The sequence below is a fragment of the Osmerus mordax genome, chromosome 4 (assembly GCF_038355195.1).
Source record: "Osmerus mordax isolate fOsmMor3 chromosome 4, fOsmMor3.pri, whole genome shotgun sequence".
NCBI classification, from domain to species: domain Eukaryota; kingdom Metazoa; phylum Chordata; class Actinopteri; order Osmeriformes; family Osmeridae; genus Osmerus; species Osmerus mordax.
Genome location: NC_090053.1, coordinates 3945912 through 3971789, shown reverse-complemented (window position 1 = coordinate 3971789; position 25878 = coordinate 3945912). Strand labels below are relative to the sequence as shown.

Genomic DNA, 25878 nt, shown 5'->3' with positions numbered 1-25878 from the left:
TTTTGGGATACCACTGCAAGCACTTCGAACGGAGAGGTATTCCTTTTGGCGTTTTTTACACCAGAATTTCAAGGGAGAACTTGTAAACACCTAAAAGGTGAATTGGATCTTTGGATTGAGGGAAGTTTGTTGTCCTCTAAAGATTTCACTAAAGATATGGATGGGCAATGAAGGTCTTGGTTTGTTGGCCCTTTAATGTGGTGGATCCAGTTTCCTTTCTGTCCCAGCACACCCGGAGCTGAAAGGTCTGGATCTAGGAAGCCTTTTGGCACGGAACTCTCAGAGGATCGTCTTTACAGGATCTTTTGTGACTTAACCTGTGCATGGCAAGGATATACGCTTTTGCTCTCCCTCTGAAAGCGTAAAAAACACCTCAGCGGATGAATATTTTTATGAGGCACCTTGCAGCAGAGATGGGCCAGGACCAAACCAAGCAGCAGATAGAAAAGGGCCTTAAGCTGTATCAGTCCAACCACACAGACAAAGCCCTCCACGTCTGGACCAAGGTGCTGGAAAAGACCTCGGATCCTGGAGGGAAGTTTCGGGTTTTGGGATGTCTGATTACTGCCCACTCAGAGATGGGAAAGTATAAAGAGATGCTCAAGGTAAGCCTACTAACATCCTGTCTGAATACTGCCCAGTGATCTTGTACCTATACAAATTAGGTAATGAAGTTTGTTCAGGGAAACTATCATTTGTAATGGATGATGTTGGTTCTGTTGATGGGTGGCGAAAACGATTTGAAAATGATAAACTGCTCTAATCTGTGTGTGAAGTAGATCATGAGTTGGAGACAATAGGAAAACAGAACAATTTTGAAGTCTGGGGGGAAGTTAACATATAAGGAATTTGATGAGGTGGGTGCTAGGGCTCTCATTAATTTAACGTGTCATCAAATTTGTCAGGGACAAATATTAAGTACCTTTTTGTAGGTCTCCTGTTGCAACCTTTACAGCTTTTCAACTTTGGCCAAGTAACTAGGGAATAGGACTGTGGAACATGTTTTTATTAGGGTCTTCTTGGTTGAATCTTGAGGACTACTGGTTGGTTAATTTGTGGCTTCCGTGGGATACAGGACAAAGTGAGTGCCTTGCAACCGGAGCTTCAATGCAGCGCTCCTTGTTGACACAAACCTCCCTTACTCACACACAGCTTAGTGAAGACTTCATTAACAACTTACCAAGCCCCAGAAACTAGAGAACCACCATCTTCCATGCAATTCAAAAACCCTGTGTCAATGGAGGGGAAAAACGTGTCTATATGATGAATAAGCTAGGTTTAAATCCTAAACCTATAAATAAAATTTTCTATTAAATACACCATTTTAATGTGTTTTAGCCACTACAGAGGCCTTGTGTTTTAGTCCTGCTCCTCACCTCACACTACCTTCCCTCCTTCAGTATGCTTTGGCCCAGATTGATACAGCCAGAGAGATGGAGGATCCAGACTTCCTGACCGAGGGCTACCTCAACCTGGCACGAAGCAATGAGAAGTTATGTGATTTCCAGAAAACGGTCTCTTATTGCAAAACCTGCTTGAACATGCAGGGCACCACAGTGAGCTTACAGCTCAATGGCCAGGTGTGTCTGAGCATGGGCAATGCCTTCCTGGGCCTCAGTGTTTTCCAGAAAGCCCTGGAAAGCTATGAGAAAGCCCTTCGTTACGCACACAATAACGATGACAAGATGCTGGAGTGCAGGGTGTGTTGCAGTCTCGGAAACTTCTACGTCCAGCTCAAGGTATGGTTTCAGGAACCCAGCTTGAGATTATTAGTTTAATAAGCCTGCAGAATGTAAACTGCTTCCATGAAATTGTCTTAAACTGAAAACACACATTGCATGACAGAAAATAGTCAATTGTTTTAGCTAATGGTTAGATTGAAATAATCGAAGAGCTAATTTCATAAATGTACTTTATCATTGCGTTTCATTTAAAGCTGTTCTGTTTTACATGACCACTGTATCCAGAGGTTGACTGGACATGACTTAAGTCCAGGATTGTATCTATACTATGTGTCTACAACATAGAATGACAGAGAAAGGCAGGCTTGTCGCAGGCACACGCAGTACCCTTGACACTAGAGATTTGTAAGAGTAATCCTCTGGCTTCCCAGAGAGGATTGGTTTCAATGAGTTTGTGATGAGGTGGTGTTCAAAGAATGTACCCGCATGTTGAGTTCTTTCGTGAAACAAAATAGAAAAGCTTCTTTGTTACGACAGTCTAGAATCTTCCGTTCATACAGTACAGCCAAGTTGTTCAAGACTACACCCAAAGTAGGAATGCTCAAGCATGACAATACCCTAAAGCTGATACTAATACCACAATATTGATGAGATATACAATACATAAGGACTTTTCTGTTTTTATATGTTTCTTACAGGAGATGAATTAGGCCTCACTAAACCATTCTCCCCATCTCCTGGCAGGACTATGAGAAAGCCCTCTTCTTCCCTTGCAAAGCGGCGGAGCTGGTCAACGACTATGGCAAGGGCTGGAGCCTGAAGTACCGCGCCATGAGCCAGTACCATATGTCAGTGGCCTACAGGAAACTGGATCGCCTGCCAGATGCCATGGAATGCTGTGAGGTATTGTCTATTAGTGTCCTACAGACAAGCCCGGAACTTAGGTTTGTCAGTGTGAAAAGTATTGTAATCATCATATCAGGAAGTCAGATGGCTGAGTGGTGAGGGAGTCGGGCTAGTAATCTGAAGGTTGCCAGTTTGATTCCCGGCCGTTCCAAAATGATGGTGTGTCCTTGGGCAAGGCACTTCACCCTACTTGCTTCGGGGGGAATGTCCCTGTACTTACTGTAAGTCGCTCTGGATAAGAGCATCTGCTAAATGACTAAATGTAAATGTAATATCAAGATAATTCTGACACCAACCACCTTGAAGTGTCTGGATCCCAGAGTGGGATATTTAGGTTGGAGATAGACCACTGTGATACTGACAGGTGCAGCTGGAAGTTGATCTGTTGTACTGGACCTTAGACCCTGACAAAAATATGCTCTGTTAGGTGGTGGTTTAAGGTGTTAATGAAGAGAGTGGCTTTAGTCTTAACTCTGTTCTAATTATGTACTGTTCAGAAAATAACTTGATGTCATTGCTTCGGACGGCAGGAGGACTTAGTGTATTAGCAGGGCAGAGAGGTACTTTTCAGATTTATTACTTCTGCAGAATACATTTAGCCGCACAATTCATTCATCCTGTCATACCTAGAATGCCATTGTACACATACAAAATCCTGGAGTTAAATCAGTGGCGACAATGTCACAGTATTTCCATCTGTAGCAAAAGCCTACTGTATCTAGTAGACATCATCATACATCACTGCGATTGGAGAACTCGAACATACTGAAGGGGATGGGTAGGCAAAACATTGTCCATGCTCTTGACATAATTGATATTTTCATTAAACTACTACCTATGCCCACACCAGCGAGGATTTCACAGTGGTTTATGTACTTTCTTGCTCCAATACTAAAGGTCAGTTAGAATTAGACTGATTACTGAATTACTGAAGCCATGCAACAACAATGACGTTTAAAAGAAAAAAGATGAGAGTTTGGTGATGGTGACAGTGTTCTTTAACCCTTGTGTTATCTTCGGGCCATTCTGACCCATCAGTCGTTGTGACCCACCGTCGTATTGCGACAACTTTACCGCATACAAAAACAAAGTGAAGCATTTTCAACTGTATGGCTGTCTCAGACCCCCCACATTGCGAATGTTAAAAGTAAAAAAAAAATAATTATTTTTGTATTGGGTAAAATTGGGTAAACACAACGATGGTTTGTTATGAACCTTTGGGTCATGTGACCCGACGGCAGCACAACAGTTAAGCGTGTGTATTTTCTAGTGTATATTGTACGTTGTATGAACTCGACCTAATTTGTTTCCAGGAGTCCATGAAGATTGCACTGCAACATGGGGACCGTCCTCTTCAGGCACTGTGCTTGCTAAACTTTGCTGACATTCACCGCTGCAGAAATGACGTTGATGTAAGGTGCCATTGCTAAGTTAGGAACGTGTATTATTAGATGTTAAGTGTTCATCTTAAATTGATTGTGTTTTAAAGCTACAGTGAATATTCCCTTTGAAATCTTTTTCGTGCCTCCAGAAAGCACTCCCTCGCTACGAATCCTCAATGTGCATCATGACAGAGATTGGAAATCGCCTTGGACAAGCACAAGTCTACCTGGGAGTAGCAAAGTGTTGGCTCCAACAGAAAGAACTAGACAGGGTAGATATTACCTTTACAACTTTTCCTTCCCAGTTTCCTTCCCTCAAGAATGTTACAGATGTCTGGTGGGATACATTCCTGATGACAAATGTGTGTTTTCCTCTACCAGGCAATCGAGTCTTTGCAGCGAACACAGGAGTTGGCTGAGGCTTTAGGAAACAAGGTTTGTGCAGATAATTCCTACTTTCTTTAAATGACCCTGACACATGGGCAACACATGCATTCAGTTATAAAACATGAAGATACATTTGTCTGAATTTTAAGTATTACCAGTGCCCCCTTGTTGAGTGTCACTGTGTGGTTTCTAACTTCCAACTTTATGGTTGTTATGTTATTTGTTATGCTATTTAAATTGTTCTTGTATCTTAATTTGTGGTGTTGTATTGCATTTTGCTGTGAAGCACTTTGTGATTTTTGATCTGAGAGAGGTGCTTTACAAATAGACTGTACTGTACTTACTTTACTGTGCATGACGTTCCCCTCAGCTGTGTTCGTTGAAGGTGCATTGCCTCAGCGAGGGGATCTTCCGCAGTAAGGAACAGCAGGAGGAACTGAGGGAGCAGGTGGTGAAGTTCCTGCAGTGTGTGGAGGAGCTGGAGCTGTACTGTGGGATGTGCGGCGAGTCCATCGGGGAGAAGGACCAACAGCTGCAGGCTTTACCGTGCTCCCACATCTTCCACCTCAAGTAGGTGCTCTTGCTCTTATCTGTACCTTGAAACTGTCTTTTTTTTTTTTTTTTACATTTTTCTTCATTTTGTAATTTTCTTCAGTGTATTTGTGTATTAAAAGATGCCGACGTCTGGAGAGTGATTGAATACTTATAGTAATAGCTCACATATAACTGTCTGTTCTAAAGCTTCAGAGTTCAATAGAGCATTTGACGTTAGTTCATGTTTTATCTTCGAAGGTGCCTGCAGACTAATGGGACAAAGGGCTGTCCTAAATGCCGTCGGTCCTCTATGAAGCCTGGGTTTGTGTGAGGGTCTAAGACATGTGCCTGCTTGGGATCTGCAGGACTCTACTGCATGCCCCTCCTCAACCTCTGGACTCCTGGTGTAAGTAAGAAAGCAGGCTGCCTCTGGAGGTGCAGAACGCTGAGCAGATCGCCAGCTCTGACTCTACCAGGACGGGGACCCTAGTACTGTGGATACTGCTGTCATGACTGGTTCTGGACAGACATTATGTCTGTCCTGGCTGAGATAAGGGAAAACTGCAAACTGACAAGTTACTTTTTTTGTGAAAAGAAACCAACTTCGAAGACCTTCGAATAACCTCATGATTATTTAACATTATATAGTTTGAAATAACATTGCAAGTATGTGCCAGAGAATTATGTTCAATGACAATTATTCAACTTTTGTTCAAATCTCTGGCCACAACATATGGCATTCAGATATCAGCGTATAATGACCAGCTGATTCTGATTTTAATATCACTGTTTAATTCTAATAATACTATATACTGTATTTAGACATATTCTTTTTTTGTAGTTTGGTAGGAGCATATTGTCATATCCCGGTAGACACGATAACATTAAGGCTTTTAATTGGTTACCTCAGCTTATACTGATGTTAATACTTTACAGTACCTTTATCTGTTACAATTGTCTTGATTTAAACTGTAAATTGTATTTAGGTAAAACTAACTAATCTTAAGAAAACAAATACTAGTATGTCTTTACAAAAAAACATGGTTAAGCAGCTCTTTTCCTTATTCTAAGTGATGAGGAATTGTTCAACACACATTGTGTTATTCATAGAAATTCCTGTCCAGCATTTATTTCTGGAGAAAAGTTCCCCTTGTGTTTAACACTAACAGAAATGTGTTGTGATTGAAGTCAAAAGATTGTTAAGAAGGGAAACCTCATGTTATTGGGAAACGATCTTACCTGACCAATCATTTGCATGAACAATACTCTGTAAAGCTATTTATTTTATGAATCTACTTCTCTGGTGGTGCTCTTGTAGCTATGTGTAAATATGACTGGTACTTTAGTTAGCTTAATGAATGTTTACTGTTTTGAGGACAACAGCCGGATTGACTTAAGATGTTGAAATTCAAAGAACTTCTCGTATGGAAGTGATACTAAAAAGAGCAATAACTCAACACTTGTTATTGCATGCTTCCTTTAGCATGTAGAGCAACTGTCAGCTGATCAAAGTGAAACTGTACAAACATGATGACTGTTTATTTATTTATATCAATATTTTGTACATGTTTAAGTAAATGTTAAGGCAGATTTTAACATTCATTTATTGAGAAGAAGCAATGTATTTCATACTGTGAGAAGTACAAACATGTTTTCTAGGTGGTGTTAATCCTAGTTTTGATGAGTAAATGCTAAATGTAGTTTTCAGCATGAATTTATCATTCAGCACACTGTACTTTATGTGATTTGAAATCAAACTGTAGATTTACTGTACATACAATTTTGCTTAGGGTGTTCCCCGAGTTATATCAAAATATTGACAGTGCAACTTTGTATGTTAAAATCCATTAAATCACAATTTGTGTATTGCATTATCACCATCACTTTATCAAGTATTGCCAAGTATATCTTTCACCTTTTTTCCTTTTGTTGTCCGTCTACCTTTAGTATGATTTGTAAATGTTCAACTCGATTGCTGAAACTAATATGCTAGATATTGTTGTCGTCTCTGAGATGTTGATATTCAGTGTAAAATATGTCATTTCCCTGCTTTGCCTAAAACAATGGATAAAATAATCTAGTGTAGTACGTTTATAACAGTGCAAAAGCTGTCTTTCAGTGGTTTAACTACCTCGGCATGTTAATCCATTCTTTGCCTTATAAGAGTTATGCTGTGCAAATACAAGGTCAGCCAAGTCCTTGTGGTAATGTACACTTTCACCTTGTACACAGGTTATTAGTTTTTCTTTTTTTTTACATAATAGTCCAAATCTTAATGTGGCCAGCATCACATTGTAAAGAACACCTAAGCATCTAAATGAGCCAAATACTAATAGTTATGTAGTCAATATATGACTTGCGAAACTCATGTACTGTAAATGCTTATTTTCTATGGATTGTTGAAATAAAAGGCTGAGTTTATTTGCATTTTAATTTAATCGATAAAACAAGTGCGTGCTTTTTTCTTCTGAATACCACCATAGATAAAGGAAAAGTACTTTTTAAAATTACTTTTACAAGTATTTAAATCTTCAATGTTAACGATTGTATCGTCACAGCTGTGAGAAAACAAAGCAGCAGGTCCAAACAATGAGGAAAATATACTCTGACGAGAAATTGGTTATGAACCAGTTCAACTTGAATGTCAGCATGAACCAAACCCTACTTAATTATCAGTAAGAGCAAAGCATGTGTCAAAGAAGAGACTACAGAGACTAGTCATACTAATGGCGGACTACCTGGGGCCTTCACTTTCTGAGGAGGACCTTCTTTGTCCAGTGTGCTATGAGGTGTTCAATGTCCCAGTTGAACTACGTTGTGGACATTTCTCTTGCAAAGCTTGTCTAGAGAAACTCTGGGCACGGAAAGGATCTCGGGAATGCCCCGTGTGTCGCACTGTGTCAGTGGTAGGAAAGCCTCCTATCAACTTAGCACTAAAGATAGCCTCAGAATCTTTTCAGGAGCAAAGGACACACAAGAACGCAGTGGAACTTTGCCTTCTTCACAAAGAGGAACTGCAGCTGTTTTGTCACAATGATGAAGAGTTGATCTGTTTGTTTTGTAAGTCATCCACGCGGCATAAAGTTCATGAATGTTTCCCTGTGGGGGAGTATGCTCTGGATAAAAAGGTAAGTCAAAAACGGTTCACTTTGGTGGTTAGGAAAACAAGCAACAGGCTATATACTGACCAGCAGGTGTGGACATTTAGCAACACATTTTGATACCTGCATCCCTTCAGCAAAGGCCTCTGCCCACAGCTTAAATCATCGTCATAAAGACTTTTTTTTAAACTAATATTTCAGAAAGATGTCTCTGCAAAGCTTGATTCCTTTCACAAACATCTAAAAATACTGAAAATGACTAAAGAAGATTGGGGGCATACCAAACTGTACATCAAGGTATGTATTTTTAATTCATCAGGTATATAATGGGAACAATCACAACAAAATAAAATAGCTAATTCTACTTTGAATCTGCAGACTCAAGCAGACCAAACTGAGAAGCAGATCAATGAAGAGTTTGCAAAGTTACACCAGTTTCTATGGGCGGATGAGAAGGCTAAGCTGGTAAAGCTGAGAAAGGAGGAGGAATTGAAGACCACTCTGATTTGTGGGAAGCTGGAGTTCATTGAGAAGCAGATAGCAGACCTATCAGGCATCATAGCTGATTTGGAGATGACTTGGAGAAAAAATGACTTGCTTTTTCTAAAGGTGTGTCTTTTGCTCAAAATTTGATCTTTAAAATGTTTAGAAAAATACTTAAACATATTTATATACTTTGATTTGGTACCCGTATTCCATTTACAGGACTACAAGCAGACTAAGACCAGGTGTGTGCAGTATATTCCAATGAATGAAAAATTCAAAGATTTTCTAGTTTTACAATCTAAAAAATATAATTACTAAATCTAAGTTTGGATTAATCTTTTCACCATGTTTTAGGAGCAAATACACCTTGAGGAATCCAGAGTGCTTGAGAGATGTTCTGATAGATGTAGCTGGACATGTCGGATCCCTCAAGTTTCAAACTTGGAGAAAAATGAAAGATATTGTGCAGTGTTGTGAGTTCACATCTTTTACAGAATCTCCTTTCCATCGAACAGAAACAACCAAAATACCCATAAACACTAATAAATACGTTCATTTTTACAGATCCAATCACTTTGGACCCTAACACAGCACAGGCCAATCTGACCTTCTCTGAAGAGTTCACCAGTGTGGAGTACTGCCCTAGACAAGTCCTTCCAGACAACCCAGAACGTCATACCCACCGAATTGCAGTGCTGGCCGCCAAGGGGTTCACCTCTGGTAAACACAGCTGGACTGTAGAGGTGGGGCCCAGCAGTGACTGGTACATAGGGGTGGCCCGGGAGTCCATCAAACGCAAGAGCACAGTTTTTATGAGCCCATCAGAGGGATTCTGGGTGATAGGCTTGTGCAATGGAGACAAGTACTGGGCTCAGACCTCGGCACGGACCCAGCTGTCTGTTAAGAACAGGCCTCAACGCATCATTGTGGAGCTGGACTATGATAAAGGAAGAGTGGTGTTCCTCAACGCTGCAGACCTCACTTCAATATATACTTTCAAGGACAAGTTCACTGAGAGGATGTTCCCCTACCTGTCACCCGGCATGAGCGAGTGCGGAAAAAGCTGTATCTCAATGAGAATATGTCCGCTGACGATATCTCGAGTACAATGGGCCAAAACTCACTGAGTCGGTGTCTTACGCTCAGTATGACTTTGTTGACGCAGCGACAGTGTAACAATGAAAGATGCATTTCATTCAGCAGGAAATAATTATTTACTGTGGCTCAAGTATGATTATTACTGTTGAACATTGTAGTGATTTAGACATTTGAATTAAAAACTCATTCCTTCTCTTTTGGTTTTGTTTTCCTCTGAGTTGCCATGTCTTTAAGTCTGGAATCCAGTTTCCTGTGCAGATAGGCCTTCTTGTTAGGATCCACCGACTTGTCCTTTTGTCCACTGCCAGCATAAAGCACGCCCTCTTTGCTTATCCTCATCCGGGCATGAGACTTGGCTTTGTCCCCACAGCCATGAACCTGAATAACCAGACGTATCAGGAATGAGATCAGTCGTAGGTATTAAAGATATTCACACCTAGAAGAATCAATGTTTTACCTCAGGTATGTGGTGGCTGAGACAGTACTGTCTGTTACAAAACTGGCAGAGTTGTCCTAGTAAAAGAACCGAGGTTTTGCATTTGACAAAACTGCACACGCTCTCTGCCTTCACCACAGCACTGATGAGAGCATCGAAGTCGTCTTCCACAGTAGCGGCAGCTGCAATGTCAGAGGCACCTGCTTTCGTATGGCTCTTCCCTTGACGGTGAAGGAATAAAACAGTTTACAACATAGCATGAACATGGAGCATGGAACATGGTTGAATTATGTATACTGTGTGTGTGTGTGTGTGTGTATGTATATACACAAAATTCTACAAACCTTTGGACTTTGCCTTCTTTGTGGGCTGACTTTGCATCGTACGGATAGCATCTTGCTGCTTTTTCAGTTTCATGTTTTCCTCCCTTCTCTCTTGCTCCCTTCTCATGCGTTCCAGATGGAGACTCTTCAGGTCCAATAGGGGTTTATTTGAAGACTCGGCTATAGGTTCTGGATCATTCTCCTCCACTTCCTTCGCTGTGGGGTGCGGGGGCCTGTCCCCCGCCTCCCCCTCTTGAGGCCCTGGTCCTGATGGTGGCGGTCTGGACACAGTGATGCATCTGTCCCTGCCCTCCCCCTGGCTCTCGTGCCTCAGCCCCAGCTCCTCAGAGATCTGGTGGACCAGGAGGCGGTCATGGGAGTTGAGCGAAGATGGGAATCGTAGTTCCGGCAGGTTTGGCTCCTTCAGAAAGCCTTCGATTTGATCCTTGATCTTGGTGTATTTGTTCTTTGTCTGTTCTTCCTCTGTGAGTGTGGAAGAGCTGTCCTTGGTGTGAGACCTTGAGGTGGCCTCTCCTCCCTTGCTTTTACTGACAGTTGGCTTCTTGTGTCCCATCTCTACCTTGCCCCCTGGGTGACCCCCGACCTGGCCCCCTGGGTGACCCCCGACCTGGCCCCCTGGGTGACCCCCGACCTGGCCCCCTGGGTGACCCCCGGCCTTCTGTTTAGCAGAGGAGGAGCCATTAGTGTTAGCATTCGTTTTGGTCTCTTTGTGGTCACGGGTGTAGTTCTGTGGCACGATATCCTGGAGGTACTCGAAGGCTGTCCGAACCTCTCCACATTCAGTCATGTGGTCAATCAGGGACTTGAGGAAGCCATGGTTCTGTACGGTCTGCGTGTCACACACCACAGTCAGGTGACGCCTGGCCCGGGTCACAGCCACGTTGATTCTTCTGTCTTCAGCGAGAAATCCAACTTCACCTGAGATAGAATGAACACAGTGCAACCGCATCATCAGAGAAAGCCTTTAGCAATATGCAAATATGGCTTTAAGAAAAGACAGATTACCTTTCCTGTTAGACCGCACCAATGAAAGTACAACAGCTTCTTTCTCTCTTCCCTGGAAGCCGTCCACAGACTTGATCTCCAGTTCAGGATGCTTGGCAGAGAGCCTCTGACGTAGTAAGTGTACCTGTAGAAACAGCAACCAAACTGTGAACCTCTTTCTCAATACTCTTTCTACACATAGGTTTTTGAGTGGAGGTTAACAACACAATGACTTACCTGTAAATTGTACGGGGCGATAACAGCAATGTCCCTGGCCTTCAACCCAGCTGTGGTCAAGGCTTTTATGTGCAAGTCAACAATGTCCACCTCACCTGGGGATTCGTGCAGATGAGTTTGGTAGAGGATTGACAACGTGATACGAAAGGTCTCTGGGCTAGATTTGTACTCGGTTGAGACATAATTGTGTAGTTTGGGGCAGGGGGGGTGGGTTGTTGTAGAAGGGAAAACGTACCCTGATTGCCTTTCGATTGCTCATCGGCCACCTCCATCTCACTCAGGCCACAGCCTGCAGTGTCGATCAGGAGAAGAGGGGTGCTGGTCTCTTCATTACTGATGACGCCAGGAAGATCCCTGAGAAGAAGCCAGACAACAACATTACTGACATCTTATTTAACGCTAGTTAATATTATAGTGTTTCCCACAGAATGTGATTATATTTGTGGCGGTAGGCAGGGGCGGAGCCAGACATTGTAAAAATCTGGATCTGAATTTCACAGTTCGAAATTGAGCGGCCTGAATTTTTTTTTACGGAAAAAAATATCAAATTGTACATACTGGATTTACATCATTGAATGTACATTGATTGAGCAAGTTCTTACTTTAACAAGTGTTTCTCAACTGAACAGTGGGCAGTTAGCTTCCCCTGGTACATCTCTTTTGAGGCCCACTCCATGATGGCACTGTTCATGCGGTACTGCACGGTCAGCATCCGGACAACAGAGTCCCCGTACTTCTGAATCAGCCTCTCCATAAGACTGACAGACAAACCTTTGGCTGCAGCTCTATAAGAGGCAATGGTAAGGAAAGCAGTTTTGATCAAAAAAGACTAAATGTATTTGAAATGTAATTGATTAAGGAAAAAGTCCCAACAGAGGAACATGTATTATTTACGCATGTGACTTGATGGTGGGCGGCAGTTGCTTGTAGTCTCCAGCCAGAACGCACTTCCGTGCTTTCAGCAGAGCGATCCAGCAGCTGCTCTCCAGCGCTTGGGCACACTCGTCGATCACCACCCAATCAAAGTGATCCACCGGTAGGTACTTCAGAGGCCCATCAGCAGAGGCACCTGGAAACACAGGAAGTGACTTCAGAATTTCAGGGGTCAGATGGCTAAGCGGTTAGGGAATCGGGCTATTAATCCGAAGGTTGCCGGTTCGATTCCTGCCCATGCAGAAGACGTTGTGTCCTTGGGCAAGGCACTTCACCCTACTTGCCTCGGGGGGAATGTCCCTGTACTTACTGTAAGTCGCTCTGGATAAGAGCGTCTGCTAAATGACTAAATGTAAAATGTAATTACTTTGACATCACTCCTGTTCATGCGATTACAGCTACCATGTTAAGACCCACATTCTCAACAATGGCGGCGATCACGTACCCGTGTTGGTTGATAAAACAACATCGGCGCGCTTGAGTATCTGAGTGATGGCTGTTGCTTCCCTGGTCCTCAGCTCTTTTTTTAGCTCCCCAACTTCTCGCTTCAGATTAAACCTTTCTCCTTTGTCACGCATCTTCTTCATTCCCATCTTCATGGTACAGTGAGGGAGAACACAGTCAGTAACAAAAGCCTTACTACAGCGAAGAACAAGCAATTGCGAGTGTAGAATATTCCGTAATGCAAACCACATGCTGGTCCAAGCGCTAAACTTACAAAGGCTTTATCGATGTCCTTGCGGATGTCAGCTATGATGTTAGTGTTGTCGCTCTGGGCCAAGACAGCATCCAGAGAGTGTTTCTGTATGGACTCCAGCAGTCTGGCAGGGTGGCCCAGTCTCAGGACCTTGGCCTTGCATTTAGCCAGGCGCTCCACCAGGTTATCCACAGCAACGTTAGAGGAAGCACAGCACAGGACCTGCAACCACACAGAATGAGAAACAACGCACACCTAATTAGAACATAGTTAATCTATCAAAGCCGCAGATTCCTTCCCCCCCCAACCCCACGTCACAAACACAGCACTGAACGACAGGTAACACATTTCATCACGATACACAGTTGTAGATTCAGGACAATCTTTAAAGAAAACGCCTATGCGGATGCACCACTATACCTTCTGTCCCTGTTTTACAGCTTGGAGGATGACTTCTAGCACTGTGGTTGTTTTCCCAGTCCCTGGTGGCCCATGAATCACAGCCACTTCCCTCTGAGACAACGCAAAGGACACTGCCTCTCGCTGAGAATCATCTAGGCCCAAGTTGAAGAAAGCTACATCACCTGCGCAAAGGAGAGACGTGAACTAAACCATTGAACAAAACACTTAGAAATGTTGGCTTTTCGAGAGTAACCAACGCAACTCAAGATCTAGTTGTTTATTTTTCTTCTTCAAAAAGTTTACATTATACCTACGGAGATAATAATACCGTATAGTATAACTGAAATACGAGGTGTATCAGAGTATGTGGATAAGGCAGCCTTACTGGATTGTAGCTGGGTAGGTTCCGAGTAGCCAAAGAGAACACCTATCAAACTAGATGCTGGTCCACTGCCATATCCATTGAGTGTATTTAGGGCTCTGCAAACAAAGCAGATTTTGGTCATTGTAATGTTTTCAAAACCACAACCATATTCCATTCGTTAATATGCATTCATGGTCCACTGTTTACTCACTTCTTCATGCGTTTGTAGGTGACATCATTTGCGAGCTTCAGGAGGTTATAGAGGCCATCCGTGTCGATGTTGAGACCATCCTGGGAATCTTCAAAAGCTACTGTAACAGATGTCTGGCTGATGCGTGTCACCACCCCAGTACCAATTTGTGAGGATGGACTGCAACCACTCGTGTCATATAAACCCACAATGTCCCCTGTACAATTAAAGTCAGTACTTTAGTAACATAGCATTTGTTTCATAATTAACAAAATTACCACATTGATACAGTTTAATCAATATCTTGAAATCTTAAGAACAAAATCATGTCTGACAACACGTTTTCAACTTGCTTACCAGGCCCAAAGCTGTTACTGGGAAGAACTGAGCTACCAACATGCTTCCTTGGCTCCAGCACCAGAAGAGACCGTCCATATAGGCCCGTTGACTGACTTCCTATGTGAAGTTTCAGCAGACACACTCCTTTGTTCTGAAGATCCTTCAGAGAGACACTCTCCTGCCATAGCCTTGAGATAAAAACATGGTTTATCATTTTGTGTTTTATTATGAGAAAATAAAACCTTCTGGTGGTAACACATTTTATCTATTTTAAACGACCTGACTGGCAATGGAAATGTGTACTGTAAAGTGTGTGAGTTTGTGTGTTTGAGAGAGAGAGAGAGAGAGAGAGAGAGAGAGAGAGAGAGAGAGAGAGAGAGAGAGAGAGAGAGAGAGAGGGGGGGGGGGGTATTACCTTGTCTCCTCGATCTCAGCTTCTCTCTCCTCCTGCAGGAGCTCAAGGGTCTTTGTCACAAAACGTTCAACTTCCATTTCTTCCTAACAAGAATAAGACGCATCACTGACATCTGACAATAATAGCAACTGCTGATACTGCACATCTAAACCAAGTACCTTGAATGGCAGGCTAAAAAAGGAGATGTGTTAGCTAGCTAGACGGTTCAATGTAATGCAATATGATAAAGTCTGTGTGGCCGGCGCTAAAGAAATGTACGTAGAAGTAAGTTGATAATGTGCATGGGCAAAGCAGGCTAGTTAGTGCTAGCTAGTTTATCGCTAGCTACTGTGTTTGTAGCTAGTACTAGCTAGCATATGCTATGAAAACAACAACGCTGGTTTTGCTAGCTAATCTGTAGTCTCTGAATTATATAGCTAGCTAAAATAGTCTGATTAACAGCACATGGTTTTGCTTGTCCCATAAGCAAGAACAATTGTTACCTGGGAGATCGGTCTTCTGACAGGTAGTCTACGTGCTTATCAGAGTTACGTCCTTAAATTCTAACTGTGCAGACTCTTATTGTGGAAAAGCTAGCTAAAGCATGTCATTGAAGTAGGAAGTGTCTTCTTGGAGCTCATCGGGCATATGTCAAAAGAGTGACACAGTCAACCTGTCTCTTCCGACGAGGATTTTGTGAATGCATTTATCCATTGCCATTTTGGTGTCATGCGTTATTTAATATATCGTCTTTCATAAAACTTACCAAGGCGAAAATATTTATTTTGCGTGGTTGTGTCAGCGAATTGTCAAAGTGATTCCTGCATTACGCACATACGTCAAGTTATTATTGGTTTGAACTGGGTTGGTAGCTAGCTAGCTGCTGTTAGTTTTACTCGAATTGTATCACTGCACAGACTATAGTGGAAATGAGAGCCGCATACATCCTTCTGTACACTACAGCATCGATTCTGATGGTTAGTGCCACTCTGTCAAAAACGGATGCCAAGAAGCCCCCCAAAACTCAGGAACCAGAGGTGAGGTCGTGCTAAACCTTAAACTAAACACAACAATTATTTATTTTTTTGATTGCATTTAATTCTGTAATAGGGCTGCAAACTCTGGTTACAGCAATGGAAAATTAGGCCATTCATATTCATTACCAACTTGTCCATAAGTTGTGTTTCAACTTACTCGTAATGAAAAATGCTGTGTTAACAATATAGGTATTTTATGTTGTAGACATCAACAGCTGAGTATCCAGTTTTGGAAAGAGGCCTCGTTGTTTCAGACGCACAATGGAGAGACATCGTGAGGGAGGAGAAGAGATTCTGTACCCAGGTTAAGCGTTCATTCCAAGGACCAGTTCTTGGATTCATAACCCCTGTAAGTCTGTAATCACATCTGATTATATCTACTCCCTGAATCTTTACCATCCAGCTGACAGTTATGAACAGAATTCCGAACTGTTGTATTGAGGATGACCACACAAGGTGTGTTGTCTAAAAGCGTATTGCACAACATAGTGTATAACATTTAAACTAAAATAACTTGTGTGCCCTGTATCTTATACTTTCCTCCCCTCCAGTGGAACTCCCATGGGTATGACTTAGCAAAGACGTTTGGCCCTAAGCTTACATCTGTCTCTCCTGTTTGGTTACAACTTCGACGCCGGGGACCAGAAAGCTTTCATATCACTGGCCTTCACGACCATGACCCAGGTATTGAATATTGTGTTGTTCAATGTTTTGCTGTACAGTGTTTCAAACTATTAATGTCTAGAACAGGAACTTACCCCATATTCTACATCAATTACCCCATAGGCTGGGTCAAAGCAGTGAAAAAGTCTAATAGAAAAATCAAGATGGGTAAGTGGATTTTCTGGATATTTCATGTACTTCTTACAATGACCAGTGGTCTACTCTATGTTCATCCCCTGGCTCAGGCTCTCCTTATCCCTCACTCTAGTTCCCCGTCTGTTGTTTGATGGCTGGTCGTACGAGGACTACATGAGTGTGCTAGATAGCGAGGATGAAATTGAGGAGCTTGGAAGTGAAATGGTGGATGTGGCAACGGTAACTAGGGAGATGGACATCATTTGTTGATACATGTCAAGTGAATGAGTCATCCATTATGCTACAGTCTAGTTACTAAAATGTGCTCATGCTATTTGCTATCCTAATTACTTTGTTTTTGAAGACGGAAGGCTTCGATGGCTATACACTTGAATTATGGAGTCAATTGGGTGGAAACAAGAGGAAGTATGTAACATAATTCTGATCTCCCTCTATTCATAAGTTATGGAACATACAGGTCTACATCTAACACTATATATCCCCCTACAGGGAGCTGGTTCACCTGGTGACACATTTATGTGAGACTTTGAAGTCTAAGAAACTAGACTGTGTGCTTGTCATCCCACCTGGAGTGACAAGGTACGCCCATCCGTTACTGATGTTACAGCCTGATTAACATAACCGAACTTCAAAAGCATGTCTCCCATTTCTGACCTTGGTTTGATCTCACTACTGTAATCAGTTCAGGACAGCCAGGCATGTTTGGTAGGGCGGAGTTTGACCAATTGGCTCCTGTAGTGGATGGATTCAGCCTCATGACTTACGACTACTCACCTTCGGGCCAGTAAGAGAAACACGTGTCATTGCTGAACATCACGCAGTGTCTAAAATATCAGCATTTGGAAATCTATTGCAACTAAATTAACATTTGCTCAATCTCTTAGTCCAGGTCCAAGTTCACCACTGCCCTGGATGAGAGATTGTGTGTTCCAGTTGTCGCCAGGCTCCCAGTGGAGACACAAGATTCTGCTTGGACTCAACTTGTATGGCTTGGACTTCTCTAGCCAAGGAGCAGAACCTATCCTTGGGGGCAGGTGAGTACAACTTTGTACCTCACTATGTAGTACCTTGCCGTTTTTCTTGTGAGCAAGTCTCACCTGAATTTGACTCTTGATCCTTTGTCTGCTTCGAAGGTACATTGACATGTTGAAAGACCTAAAGCCAAGGCTGCTTTGGGATGAGCAGGCTGGAGAGCATTACTTCAGTTTTAAGAGGTGTGTGTACTTCCATTACATTTCGTATAAGAAGTTGTGTCAGGATGGTCATTCCTGGATTTCTTATTAAACAGTAGCATTTCCATTTGTAATGAAGCAGAGCGAACAATTTCTGATATCTATTGAATGTGACTAAAAACTTATAACATATTCCAGGAGCAATGGAATTAAGCATATCGTCTATTACCCAACACTGAAGGTAGGACTATGTTTGAACCCCACACACATACACTCCCCTCCATAATTTCTCCCAACATTAACACCTTGATTTCTGCACTTAAATGGCTTTTCTATTTCTTTACAGTCTATCCACCTACGGATCGCATTGGCCACAGAACTAGGCACAGGCATTTCCATGTGGGAATTAGGACAAGGACTGGACTATTTCTATGACCTTCTATGAGAAAAAGGATAAGTACTCAAAATGGACACAGTTCATGGCCACATCCTGGGTCCATTGAACACTAGCATGTGGATGTTCTACTGTTTCTCAACTATCAAGTAGTTTTTACTAAACCATCAGCAAAGAAGAAAATCTCAGGAGTCTTAAGTTATATACAGCACCTCAGCTGGGAGTCCTTACTGAAAAGATGAAACTGAACTCTGGAATCAGAAACAGGCTGGACCAGTTAATTACCAATCAACATTGCTGTTCTTATACTGTGGCATGGAAGAGGTTCATGATCTGTACTCTGTGTAATGTGAGTGTGCTGCTTGGAGTTGTTTTGGAAAACAATGGAAATAAATGAGAAATACAGAACTAGAAGTTTTCCAAAAATGTAAAGTTCCTCTACAGTCATTTCTTTAAAGGATGTAAAAATTACTCTGACAAAAATGTTTAAAATTTGGTTTAACATTGATTTCATGAAAGTTAATGCAACCAGAGACATGCGTACTATATCTTCTGCCGCTGATGTGGGTCAGCATGGAAAATGCGACCGGATGCGTGGAAGAAATTTACAAGACAAATAGAAAATATACAGCTGCTGCATATGATTGTGAATCACTCAAAACATATGAGAAATTGCAATTATAATCATTGTTTTCTTAGTGCTGAATGTTTTAATAATTAACTATTTAAAAGGTTGTGAAAGGTGACCAAATCTGCTCCATGGGTTGCTTGCAAACATTAACAATGATGTCTGTCTTAATATATACCCTGCTTAGGAGCTTCCTGGATGTTTGTCTGTCACATGACTGGATTGTAACCATGGCGTTGCTTTCTTTTTAGCTGTTAAAACTGGCCATACATTTTGCTACTAAATTCACTTGCAATTACAGAGCAGAATAAGATTATTTACAGCAAGTGATGTTGACTGAATATTCTGACCAGTTACCAGGTGTCGATCTATAACTACATGTATGGCATCTTCTTTACTCGCTGTGGGGGGGAAAAGACGAGCTTTAATATTCATAATAATTCAACTTTATAATCAAAGTTAAAAACAAACCACCAGTGTCTTTATCTTACCTGTGTATGATCCACCACTGTCTTTGACAAAGTCCTCCACTATAAGTGGCAGGTTAGCAAAGTCTGGACTACGCACTAGCTCAAACACAGAGGGCTGTGGAAAGGATACGGAATAATAAGGGTTATAATAGTTGACATTATCAAAATCAAATATGAGAAACAGCACCCCCAATTATTCCTTATAACTTCCATGCTTTTCTCCAACTCAAGTTTGATTTCCAGTGGTTTCACAAAATAAGCCAAAAAGAAAGGCCCACTTTAACATAATATTATCATTATAACCCTTGTTGTTCTGCACAATATCTAGAAAAACAGCTGTATTTTACAAAGAGAAAACAAAATCACATGAAAATACATAATGTGAATGATTCAACCCATTTCATAAACACAAACCCCAGTGAGACTGTAGTCGCTGAAGATCCACTTCTGACCCTCTGTGGCGCAGCAAAGAGAAGATACCCCCTGTCCTACTGCACACACAGGCTCTGGAGGTAACAAACGTTGGACAGCTTCATGATGTAGTTGAATCCAGCTATTGTTATGAAACTGTAATTGATTTACAGAATGCCTATCATCTTAAAATTACAGTTACGTTCAGTGTTTAAACTCACTTTGTTGAGAGGTGAAGTGTGTGAGGATCCTTGCCATGGAGCCACTATGGGCCAGGTCATTAAGTGCCCCAGGGCAGTCTGGGATCAGCAGTGCTTGGTAACGGGCACCTGAAACACGCCATCAGGACACTGACTTCTAAATACGAAAACCATGTTGAGTTATTTTAACGCTGATTGATATGATCAACACCGGAAATCTGCTTTCCTAAAGCACTAGCCCCTATCAACAGAATCTCACCATCTATTGACTCTAGTTTAGCTGGCGTTGCGTATGACTTTGCACTGAAGTCTTGCACCCATCTAGCTGTGCTTTCATCTACCCCAACAAAGTCAATGGGCTTCCCCTGTAGCAAAGACAAGAAATACTTAATTGTTACATTGTTATAAATTTACGTTGACTTGGATGAAAGCGGCTGCTAAATGAACGCAATATTTTTGTGACATGTCCTCACCCCCGGTGTAGCCGTCTGTATGTTGAAAACTGGGCTGCAAAGACTGAATGACTGAAGGAATGAACGGGCTGACACACCTAAAGACAAAGAACTATGGTAATCAAAGGAATAAAACATGCAAGATCTCTTAGTCCAGGAACAAGCACCCAACCAGCAGTTTTGCTGGATCTGCGTATAGTATGACAGTGACACGCAAGGTATTGTATTGCTTATCATGCATGTATTACGTAGCAAATCTTACCTTGGGCTGCAGCACTTGCTACTATTAAGCAAGTGGGTTTTGAGGACATTTTGATATTTTATCAAGCCCTTTGGAAGCCTTGGTTCAAACGAGGCCCCCGAGGTGAAACTAAACAGGAAGTCGCATGACTATTGAACAATTTCAGACTCCTTTCAAAATAAAAGTATTTAAAGGGTTAGGATACAGTCTATGGTTAGGATTAGGGTTAATAACTATATTAATATAATAATTGTCGTTACAAAGTTAAATTATTTTGGTGGCTTTTAAGTTACTGGAAGTAGTATAAGAAACGAAAGTCGTAGTCCATACGGAAAAAAGAAGTTAAGTGCTTTTCCCCATTACAGATGTGTTTCAAACGCAGCAGAGTTCAGCAAAGAAAACTAACAAAAAAAGTGAGTCAGGTTCAAGAACAGAACATTTTAATATAAAATACATTACTGGAACGGGCCAGGTGCCAAATCGGAAATGCAATCCCACCTTTTGCTTCAAGCTGAGGCGCTAGAGGTGGAGGCATGCTTGAAATTGTGGCTAGGCGTTTGCACAATAAATCATTAGTGACAATTCGTGAACAACAGGAGTCGAGCAAGACAAAACTATGCTATTTTAAAAGGTCATCCTTTGAAAAATATCATTAGATAGTTGGGGCTAACATTTTGGAAAAGAAAACATGCAATGCTACTGTATTTCACAATAGAACACTGGCTATCCAGCAGCCAGCTAGGGATACCTTGATAATTTTATAAAAGTATTTTTATTATGTAGTTAAGGGTGGGGTTGAGATGAATTCACTCTGGGAACGCAGTGCTGATCTTAACCCATCTGTTGGCAATAGCACAAATATCTAAAACATTTGGCAAAAATATTTTCACTTCTGAATGTTTCCAGATTTAGTATGGCTCCTCCTTTAGATTTCGATAAAGGCAGCAAGTAAACATCATCCCAACAAGCTGAAAGATAGAGAGACACATCCCCACAGTTATCATTCCATTGTGCTCTCATTTCAACACAGAACAGTGAAAGCGAGACATGGAATTTTACCTGAAGAAAAGCGATTCCTATACCCACTGCACCAAGGATCTGCAATTGACTCAGGATGAATTCCTCTAACTTGGTGATGCAACCTCCCTAAAAGTTAAGAACAATCACAACTGTCAAAAAGGACATTCAAAGTCAGCTGAACACCTGAGAGATCCCAAATGGTCAACTCACCTCCACATTATAGATATTGCTGGGATGGTCCCTGCGACCACAGTGGTCACTAGGGGTTTTACAGCAGCTGTCAGGGACCAGCCTGTCATTCGGTGCTGCCTGAATCCACACACTGGCTGACCAGTCAGAAGAGTTGTTACTGCCACAACACTTGAACTGAGAAACATGTGACAGAGGGGATAGAATATATCTCAACTTAAATATGAATGTTAGCATTTACATTATGCCAAACAGGCAGTTTTAAGGTCTCAACATTCACATTTGAAAGCATTACAGTGTGAAATACTCTCTACCTCTTGATGAAGCTTGTCCACTGCTTGGGTGATGCTCTCTTCACCGGGCTGCTGATATTTCATCACCATTGTTTCCTTCAGGTTCTGTTTCAGCTCCTCATCCAACTATGCAGACACAAGCACAGGGCCGGTTACCACCACTGATAACCGGTTACCACCACTGATAACGAGACTCATCATACACACTGACAAGCATACTGACACTGAATGTTTCATCCAGTAGTAAACGCAACATTCCTTTCCCTCTTGTAAATATTGTTTGTGGTCAAGTTGCTATTTTTTCCATTCCACCATACCTGTCCAATGACTTCAAAAGGGTCAGAATATATGAGGTAATATATACACAAACATATCCCCCTCCCCCCCCACCCCCCCACACACACACCTACCCCTCATCAAGCATAAACATTCTGAGTAGAGTTTCAAATGACAGAACACAAAAAACTAGAAAGAAATATGACAGAGAAATAGTTTGACACCAGGTTGAAAGAGGTGACAGCAGACTATTTTACCTGATGGCATAGAGGGAAACACTGGAGTAGGAAAGGGGGGAAGAAAGAAAGATAATGAAAATAAGGGAACACAAAGAGAAATGGAGAGCATGCAAACATACAAGAAGGAATGAGAACATTTGAATTGTGGGGTCACATGCTCAATGAATTAGAGTGTGAGAGTGAATAATCTTTTCATAGTTACTTGTGCATGCAAGGTACATGCTAAGGTACTAAACATCAAAGGGATTGTAGAATTAGGTGATTAAATCCATATTTTATATAGCCTTTATATACGTTCATATTTAGTGATATAGGGTGATAGTTGATGTGAGGTGATATTTGACAGAATGTAGCATTTTATTGTGAATATGAGAGATTTTGTATTTATTTACCTCCTGGTAGTTGATGTATGCCAGCACCCCAGCTGTAATTTCCAACAGGAAAATACAGAGCAACAAAACAAGGTACTGTGAAGGAAAGAGAGAGTGACAGGCTGATCTGAATAAAACATGCAGATATCAACAAGCAGCTGTATTGTATAGTTGTCTGTGTCAGTGAAGTAGTCATACTCGAATGACGTACAAAAACATTGTTGAAGCATTGTAATAAGAATAGTGATATTTTGAGCACTATTTCAAGTTGTGATTATGTATCTACCATGACAAAAATGCAGAAATGATGTGCACCAAAAGGGCATGAGGAATATTAAAATAGATAATTCATCACAGAGAGCTTGGAGTATTTATATCACTATTTCTCTTTCTGTCGCTTACGATCCCACCCAGAAGTCCTAGTGCCTGCCTGTGATGCCACTCATTCCTCTGGCCTGAGTCACTTTCTAAATTTGACCTCTTAAAGATACACCCAGTATACTCTGTTATGTCTGACACCGCTGTGTGTTCACCTGAGTGCATTACCTGAGCGCATTACCTGAGCGCATTACCTGAGCGCATTACCTGAGCGCATTACCTGTACTGTATACAAGAGTACCAGCCAACACAGCAATGACTTCTGAACAACAAGGATCCCAAAATCCCCAAGGCTTAACCTTTAATACGTATCAACTCAAACCAGACTGTGTACATGTAAACACATAAGTTCATATATAAACACACACACATATCTTTAAATTGTTGTAATTTCCGATGGTTAAATTGTATTGATTTTCATCATGTGATTGTGCATGTGTCGTTGTGTGGGGAGTATTGGGGTACATACAGTTTACACGTCATGTGAGTCCTCTCTTACCACTATCAGAAGACTCTTCATCTCCTTCAGAGTGGCACAACACCCTATAATCCCTGTCATTATAACGATGCACCCAGCAGCTATCAAGATGTAGGCGGAAATGGAGTAGTAGCTGGAGCTGAGCAGACTGATATAGTCACTCTTCTCCACCATGGTCCACACTCCCACTGCCATAACAGCACCACCTGCCAGCTAACACAACACAGAGCTATCTCTCAGTTCAATTCAAACCAGATGATCGAAGAAAGGCACCATAAAACACAGAGAAGTTTGCAATAACAGGAACATGCAGTTCCTGGCACCACTAAAAGTACACGAGCAAGGCTGTGCATAAGGCAGTGTGTAGAGAAGCGAACTTACCCAGAAAAGAAGGTTAAAGGTGAACAGAAGATATTTTAGACATATTGTCCCACAGCTGTTAGTTTTTTCCTCAAGCACCATCCTGAAAGGAAGATAATGTTCATAAGCAGTCACTAGAATCAGGTTATCATGCTGATATACAGAAGGTCCGGTTCCACAGAACGAATTAAAGATAGACACATGCAAGGGCATAGGTTTGGTTTGACTGATGGTTGAGGCAAATCTATTTTATCACCCTAGATGCTAACACGACCCCTGCCCTGACTGGTCACTGATAGGGACCCTAATTCTGCCCCAAGACGTATGCCTATGGGCACATGTTTGGGTATACAGTTCACAGACCTGAGTTTATATTGAAGCATACTCTAGAGACTTAACACGTGATGCTTTCATTTCTACCCATATCCAGTTCAGTCACAGTAGAGTTAAGATTATGATCGCATGACTACCTCCCTGGATATGACAGTAAGTCTTTTTAAAATTGTCTAATTATCTGGTCACGGTGGTTCTTGGGTTACAATATCCACATTGTGATATATTTTAATGAGAAAATGAAACCATGTTTTAACCAAGAGTGCACTCAGAGCCTTCAAGATACATTAGCAAAATATTTATGGTACATGAAGAACACAGATGTGAAAATAAAAATGTATTTTAAACATCTAACAGCATGACCATTAAGTAGTGTACCGTAAACATAATCTGAAGTATTTGAAAGCATGCTAAGGTTGTCATTGTGCAAAGGAGTGAGCCCTGATAAATTGCATGTTGTAAGGGGAATATATACATTTACAACTTGTCTCATATGCCAACCAGCAGCGATATAGATATGTCTGCTGTCTCAGTAACCTTAACCTGGCATCCCAACGCACTTATACTAAATGAAGACACACTGTCGGACACCTGTCCTAATTCAGAAGATTAGTCAAATTCTGCTTGTTTGATTGTTTTTCTATGTCCCTCCCGACAGTTTATTTAAAAATCTATTCATGTTAATGCTCTGAGTTAGCATAGATGGTGGGCTGGGGAGACACATGGCAGTCAACAATTGGATGTTTTTCTAACACACATCAAGAGTTACACAAGTTACTGGTCAGGGATCATGGTCTGACATTAGATTAAAAGAATTGTTCAAGAGAATATAAAAATATAACGCAAACACTTCCAATAATGACTGAGGTTACTAATCAAAACAAAGTGACTTCACTACGTCATATTCTTAATATAACTTGAAACCACTGTTGTGTCATGGAAAATCCTCTGAACCCCCGTGTCCCAGAATAATAGCTCCTTACCTGCAGTCACAGCGTGGGCCCTGACCCCTAACAGCTCGTAGCTTATCAGAGTAACGGTTCCAGTTGAACCCCAGGGCTTGGTCTGCTGCTCTCTCTGAAGGTTATGGACAACAGTGAGAACTCTCTGCTGACACAGAGACCCAAGCCCGGGCTGCTTTCTGCTTTTAGCAGTGGGACAAGTCTCACAAGCTAAAGCTGGTGCATTGCTGCCATCAGCAGGCCATACAGTGTACATACT

The 25878-nt window shown here is 41.7% G+C and overlaps 6 protein-coding genes across 12 annotated transcripts; 3 read left to right on the top strand and 3 right to left on the bottom strand.

The window, feature by feature from the left end:
- The first annotated feature begins 1 nt into the window (after position 1).
- On the top strand, positions 2-6410 carry rapsn (receptor-associated protein of the synapse, 43kD). 2 transcript variants are annotated; one of them, XM_067234823.1, is made up of 8 exons: positions 2-605; positions 1401-1580; positions 2427-2585; positions 3902-4000; positions 4120-4242; positions 4352-4405; positions 4728-4927; positions 5150-6410. In XM_067234823.1, the coding sequence occupies exons 1-8, from the start codon at positions 381-383 to the stop codon at positions 5220-5222; spliced, it is 1113 nt and encodes a 370-aa protein (XP_067090924.1). In that variant the 5' UTR covers positions 2-380; the 3' UTR covers positions 5223-6410. The 2 variants fall into 2 exon arrangements, with proteins under 2 accessions (XP_067090924.1, XP_067090923.1); XM_067234822.1 differs by having other exon boundaries at positions 3-605; positions 1401-1739.
- Positions 6411-7226: 816 nt separating this feature from the next.
- Positions 7227-15434, bottom strand: ighmbp2 (immunoglobulin mu DNA binding protein 2). The gene is made up of 17 exons (XM_067234833.1): positions 15400-15434; positions 14918-15000; positions 14521-14690; positions 14185-14380; positions 13995-14089; positions 13628-13791; positions 13229-13429; positions 12956-13103; positions 12472-12646; positions 12180-12362; positions 11813-11931; positions 11578-11672; positions 11362-11485; positions 10988-11274; positions 10357-10939; positions 10034-10233; positions 7227-9954 (listed from the first exon to the last, which is right to left on the bottom strand). The coding sequence occupies exons 2-17, from the start codon at positions 14992-14994 to the stop codon at positions 9760-9762; spliced, it is 3012 nt and encodes a 1003-aa protein (XP_067090934.1). The 5' UTR covers positions 14995-15000; positions 15400-15434; the 3' UTR covers positions 7227-9759.
- LOC136942065 (zinc-binding protein A33-like) lies at positions 7618-9738 on the top strand. The gene is made up of 6 exons (XM_067234820.1): positions 7618-8019; positions 8194-8289; positions 8371-8601; positions 8698-8720; positions 8833-8951; positions 9043-9738. Exons 1-6 carry the CDS (start codon positions 7618-7620, stop codon positions 9603-9605), a joined length of 1434 nt encoding a protein of 477 aa, XP_067090921.1. The 3' UTR covers positions 9606-9738.
- On the top strand, positions 15141-18771 carry chid1 (chitinase domain containing 1). 5 transcript variants are annotated; one of them, XM_067234827.1, is made up of 13 exons: positions 15141-15171; positions 15860-15933; positions 16139-16282; positions 16485-16617; positions 16720-16764; positions 16865-16971; positions 17096-17157; positions 17242-17331; positions 17435-17536; positions 17637-17786; positions 17886-17966; positions 18123-18165; positions 18271-18771. In XM_067234827.1, exons 2-13 carry the CDS (start codon positions 15871-15873, stop codon positions 18367-18369), a joined length of 1119 nt encoding a protein of 372 aa, XP_067090928.1. In that variant the 5' UTR covers positions 15141-15171; positions 15860-15870; the 3' UTR covers positions 18370-18771. The 5 variants fall into 5 exon arrangements, with proteins under 5 accessions (XP_067090928.1, XP_067090927.1, XP_067090926.1 ...); XM_067234826.1 differs by having other exon boundaries at positions 15167-15181; XM_067234825.1 differs by lacking the exon at positions 15141-15171 and adding an exon at positions 15232-15422.
- Positions 18772-18803: 32 nt separating this feature from the next.
- gatd1 (glutamine amidotransferase class 1 domain containing 1) lies at positions 18804-21050 on the bottom strand. Its single transcript, XM_067234832.1, has 7 exons — positions 20742-21050; positions 20501-20577; positions 20287-20392; positions 20049-20156; positions 19831-19922; positions 19438-19531; positions 18804-19347 (listed from the first exon to the last, which is right to left on the bottom strand). The coding sequence occupies exons 1-7, from the start codon at positions 20788-20790 to the stop codon at positions 19232-19234; spliced, it is 642 nt and encodes a 213-aa protein (XP_067090933.1). The 5' UTR covers positions 20791-21050; the 3' UTR covers positions 18804-19231.
- A 93-nt stretch (positions 21051-21143) lies between these two features.
- On the bottom strand, positions 21144-25776 carry cd151 (CD151 molecule). Of its 2 annotated transcripts, XM_067234829.1 has the most exons (9): positions 25641-25776; positions 24346-24427; positions 23986-24177; positions 23130-23204; positions 22756-22776; positions 22244-22348; positions 21951-22106; positions 21780-21866; positions 21144-21688 (listed from the first exon to the last, which is right to left on the bottom strand). In XM_067234829.1, exons 2-9 carry the CDS (start codon positions 24424-24426, stop codon positions 21629-21631), a joined length of 777 nt encoding a protein of 258 aa, XP_067090930.1. In that variant the 5' UTR covers position 24427; positions 25641-25776; the 3' UTR covers positions 21144-21628. The 2 variants fall into 2 exon arrangements, with proteins under 2 accessions (XP_067090930.1, XP_067090932.1); XM_067234831.1 differs by lacking the exon at positions 22756-22776.
- Between the last annotated feature and the right edge of the window lie 102 nt (positions 25777-25878).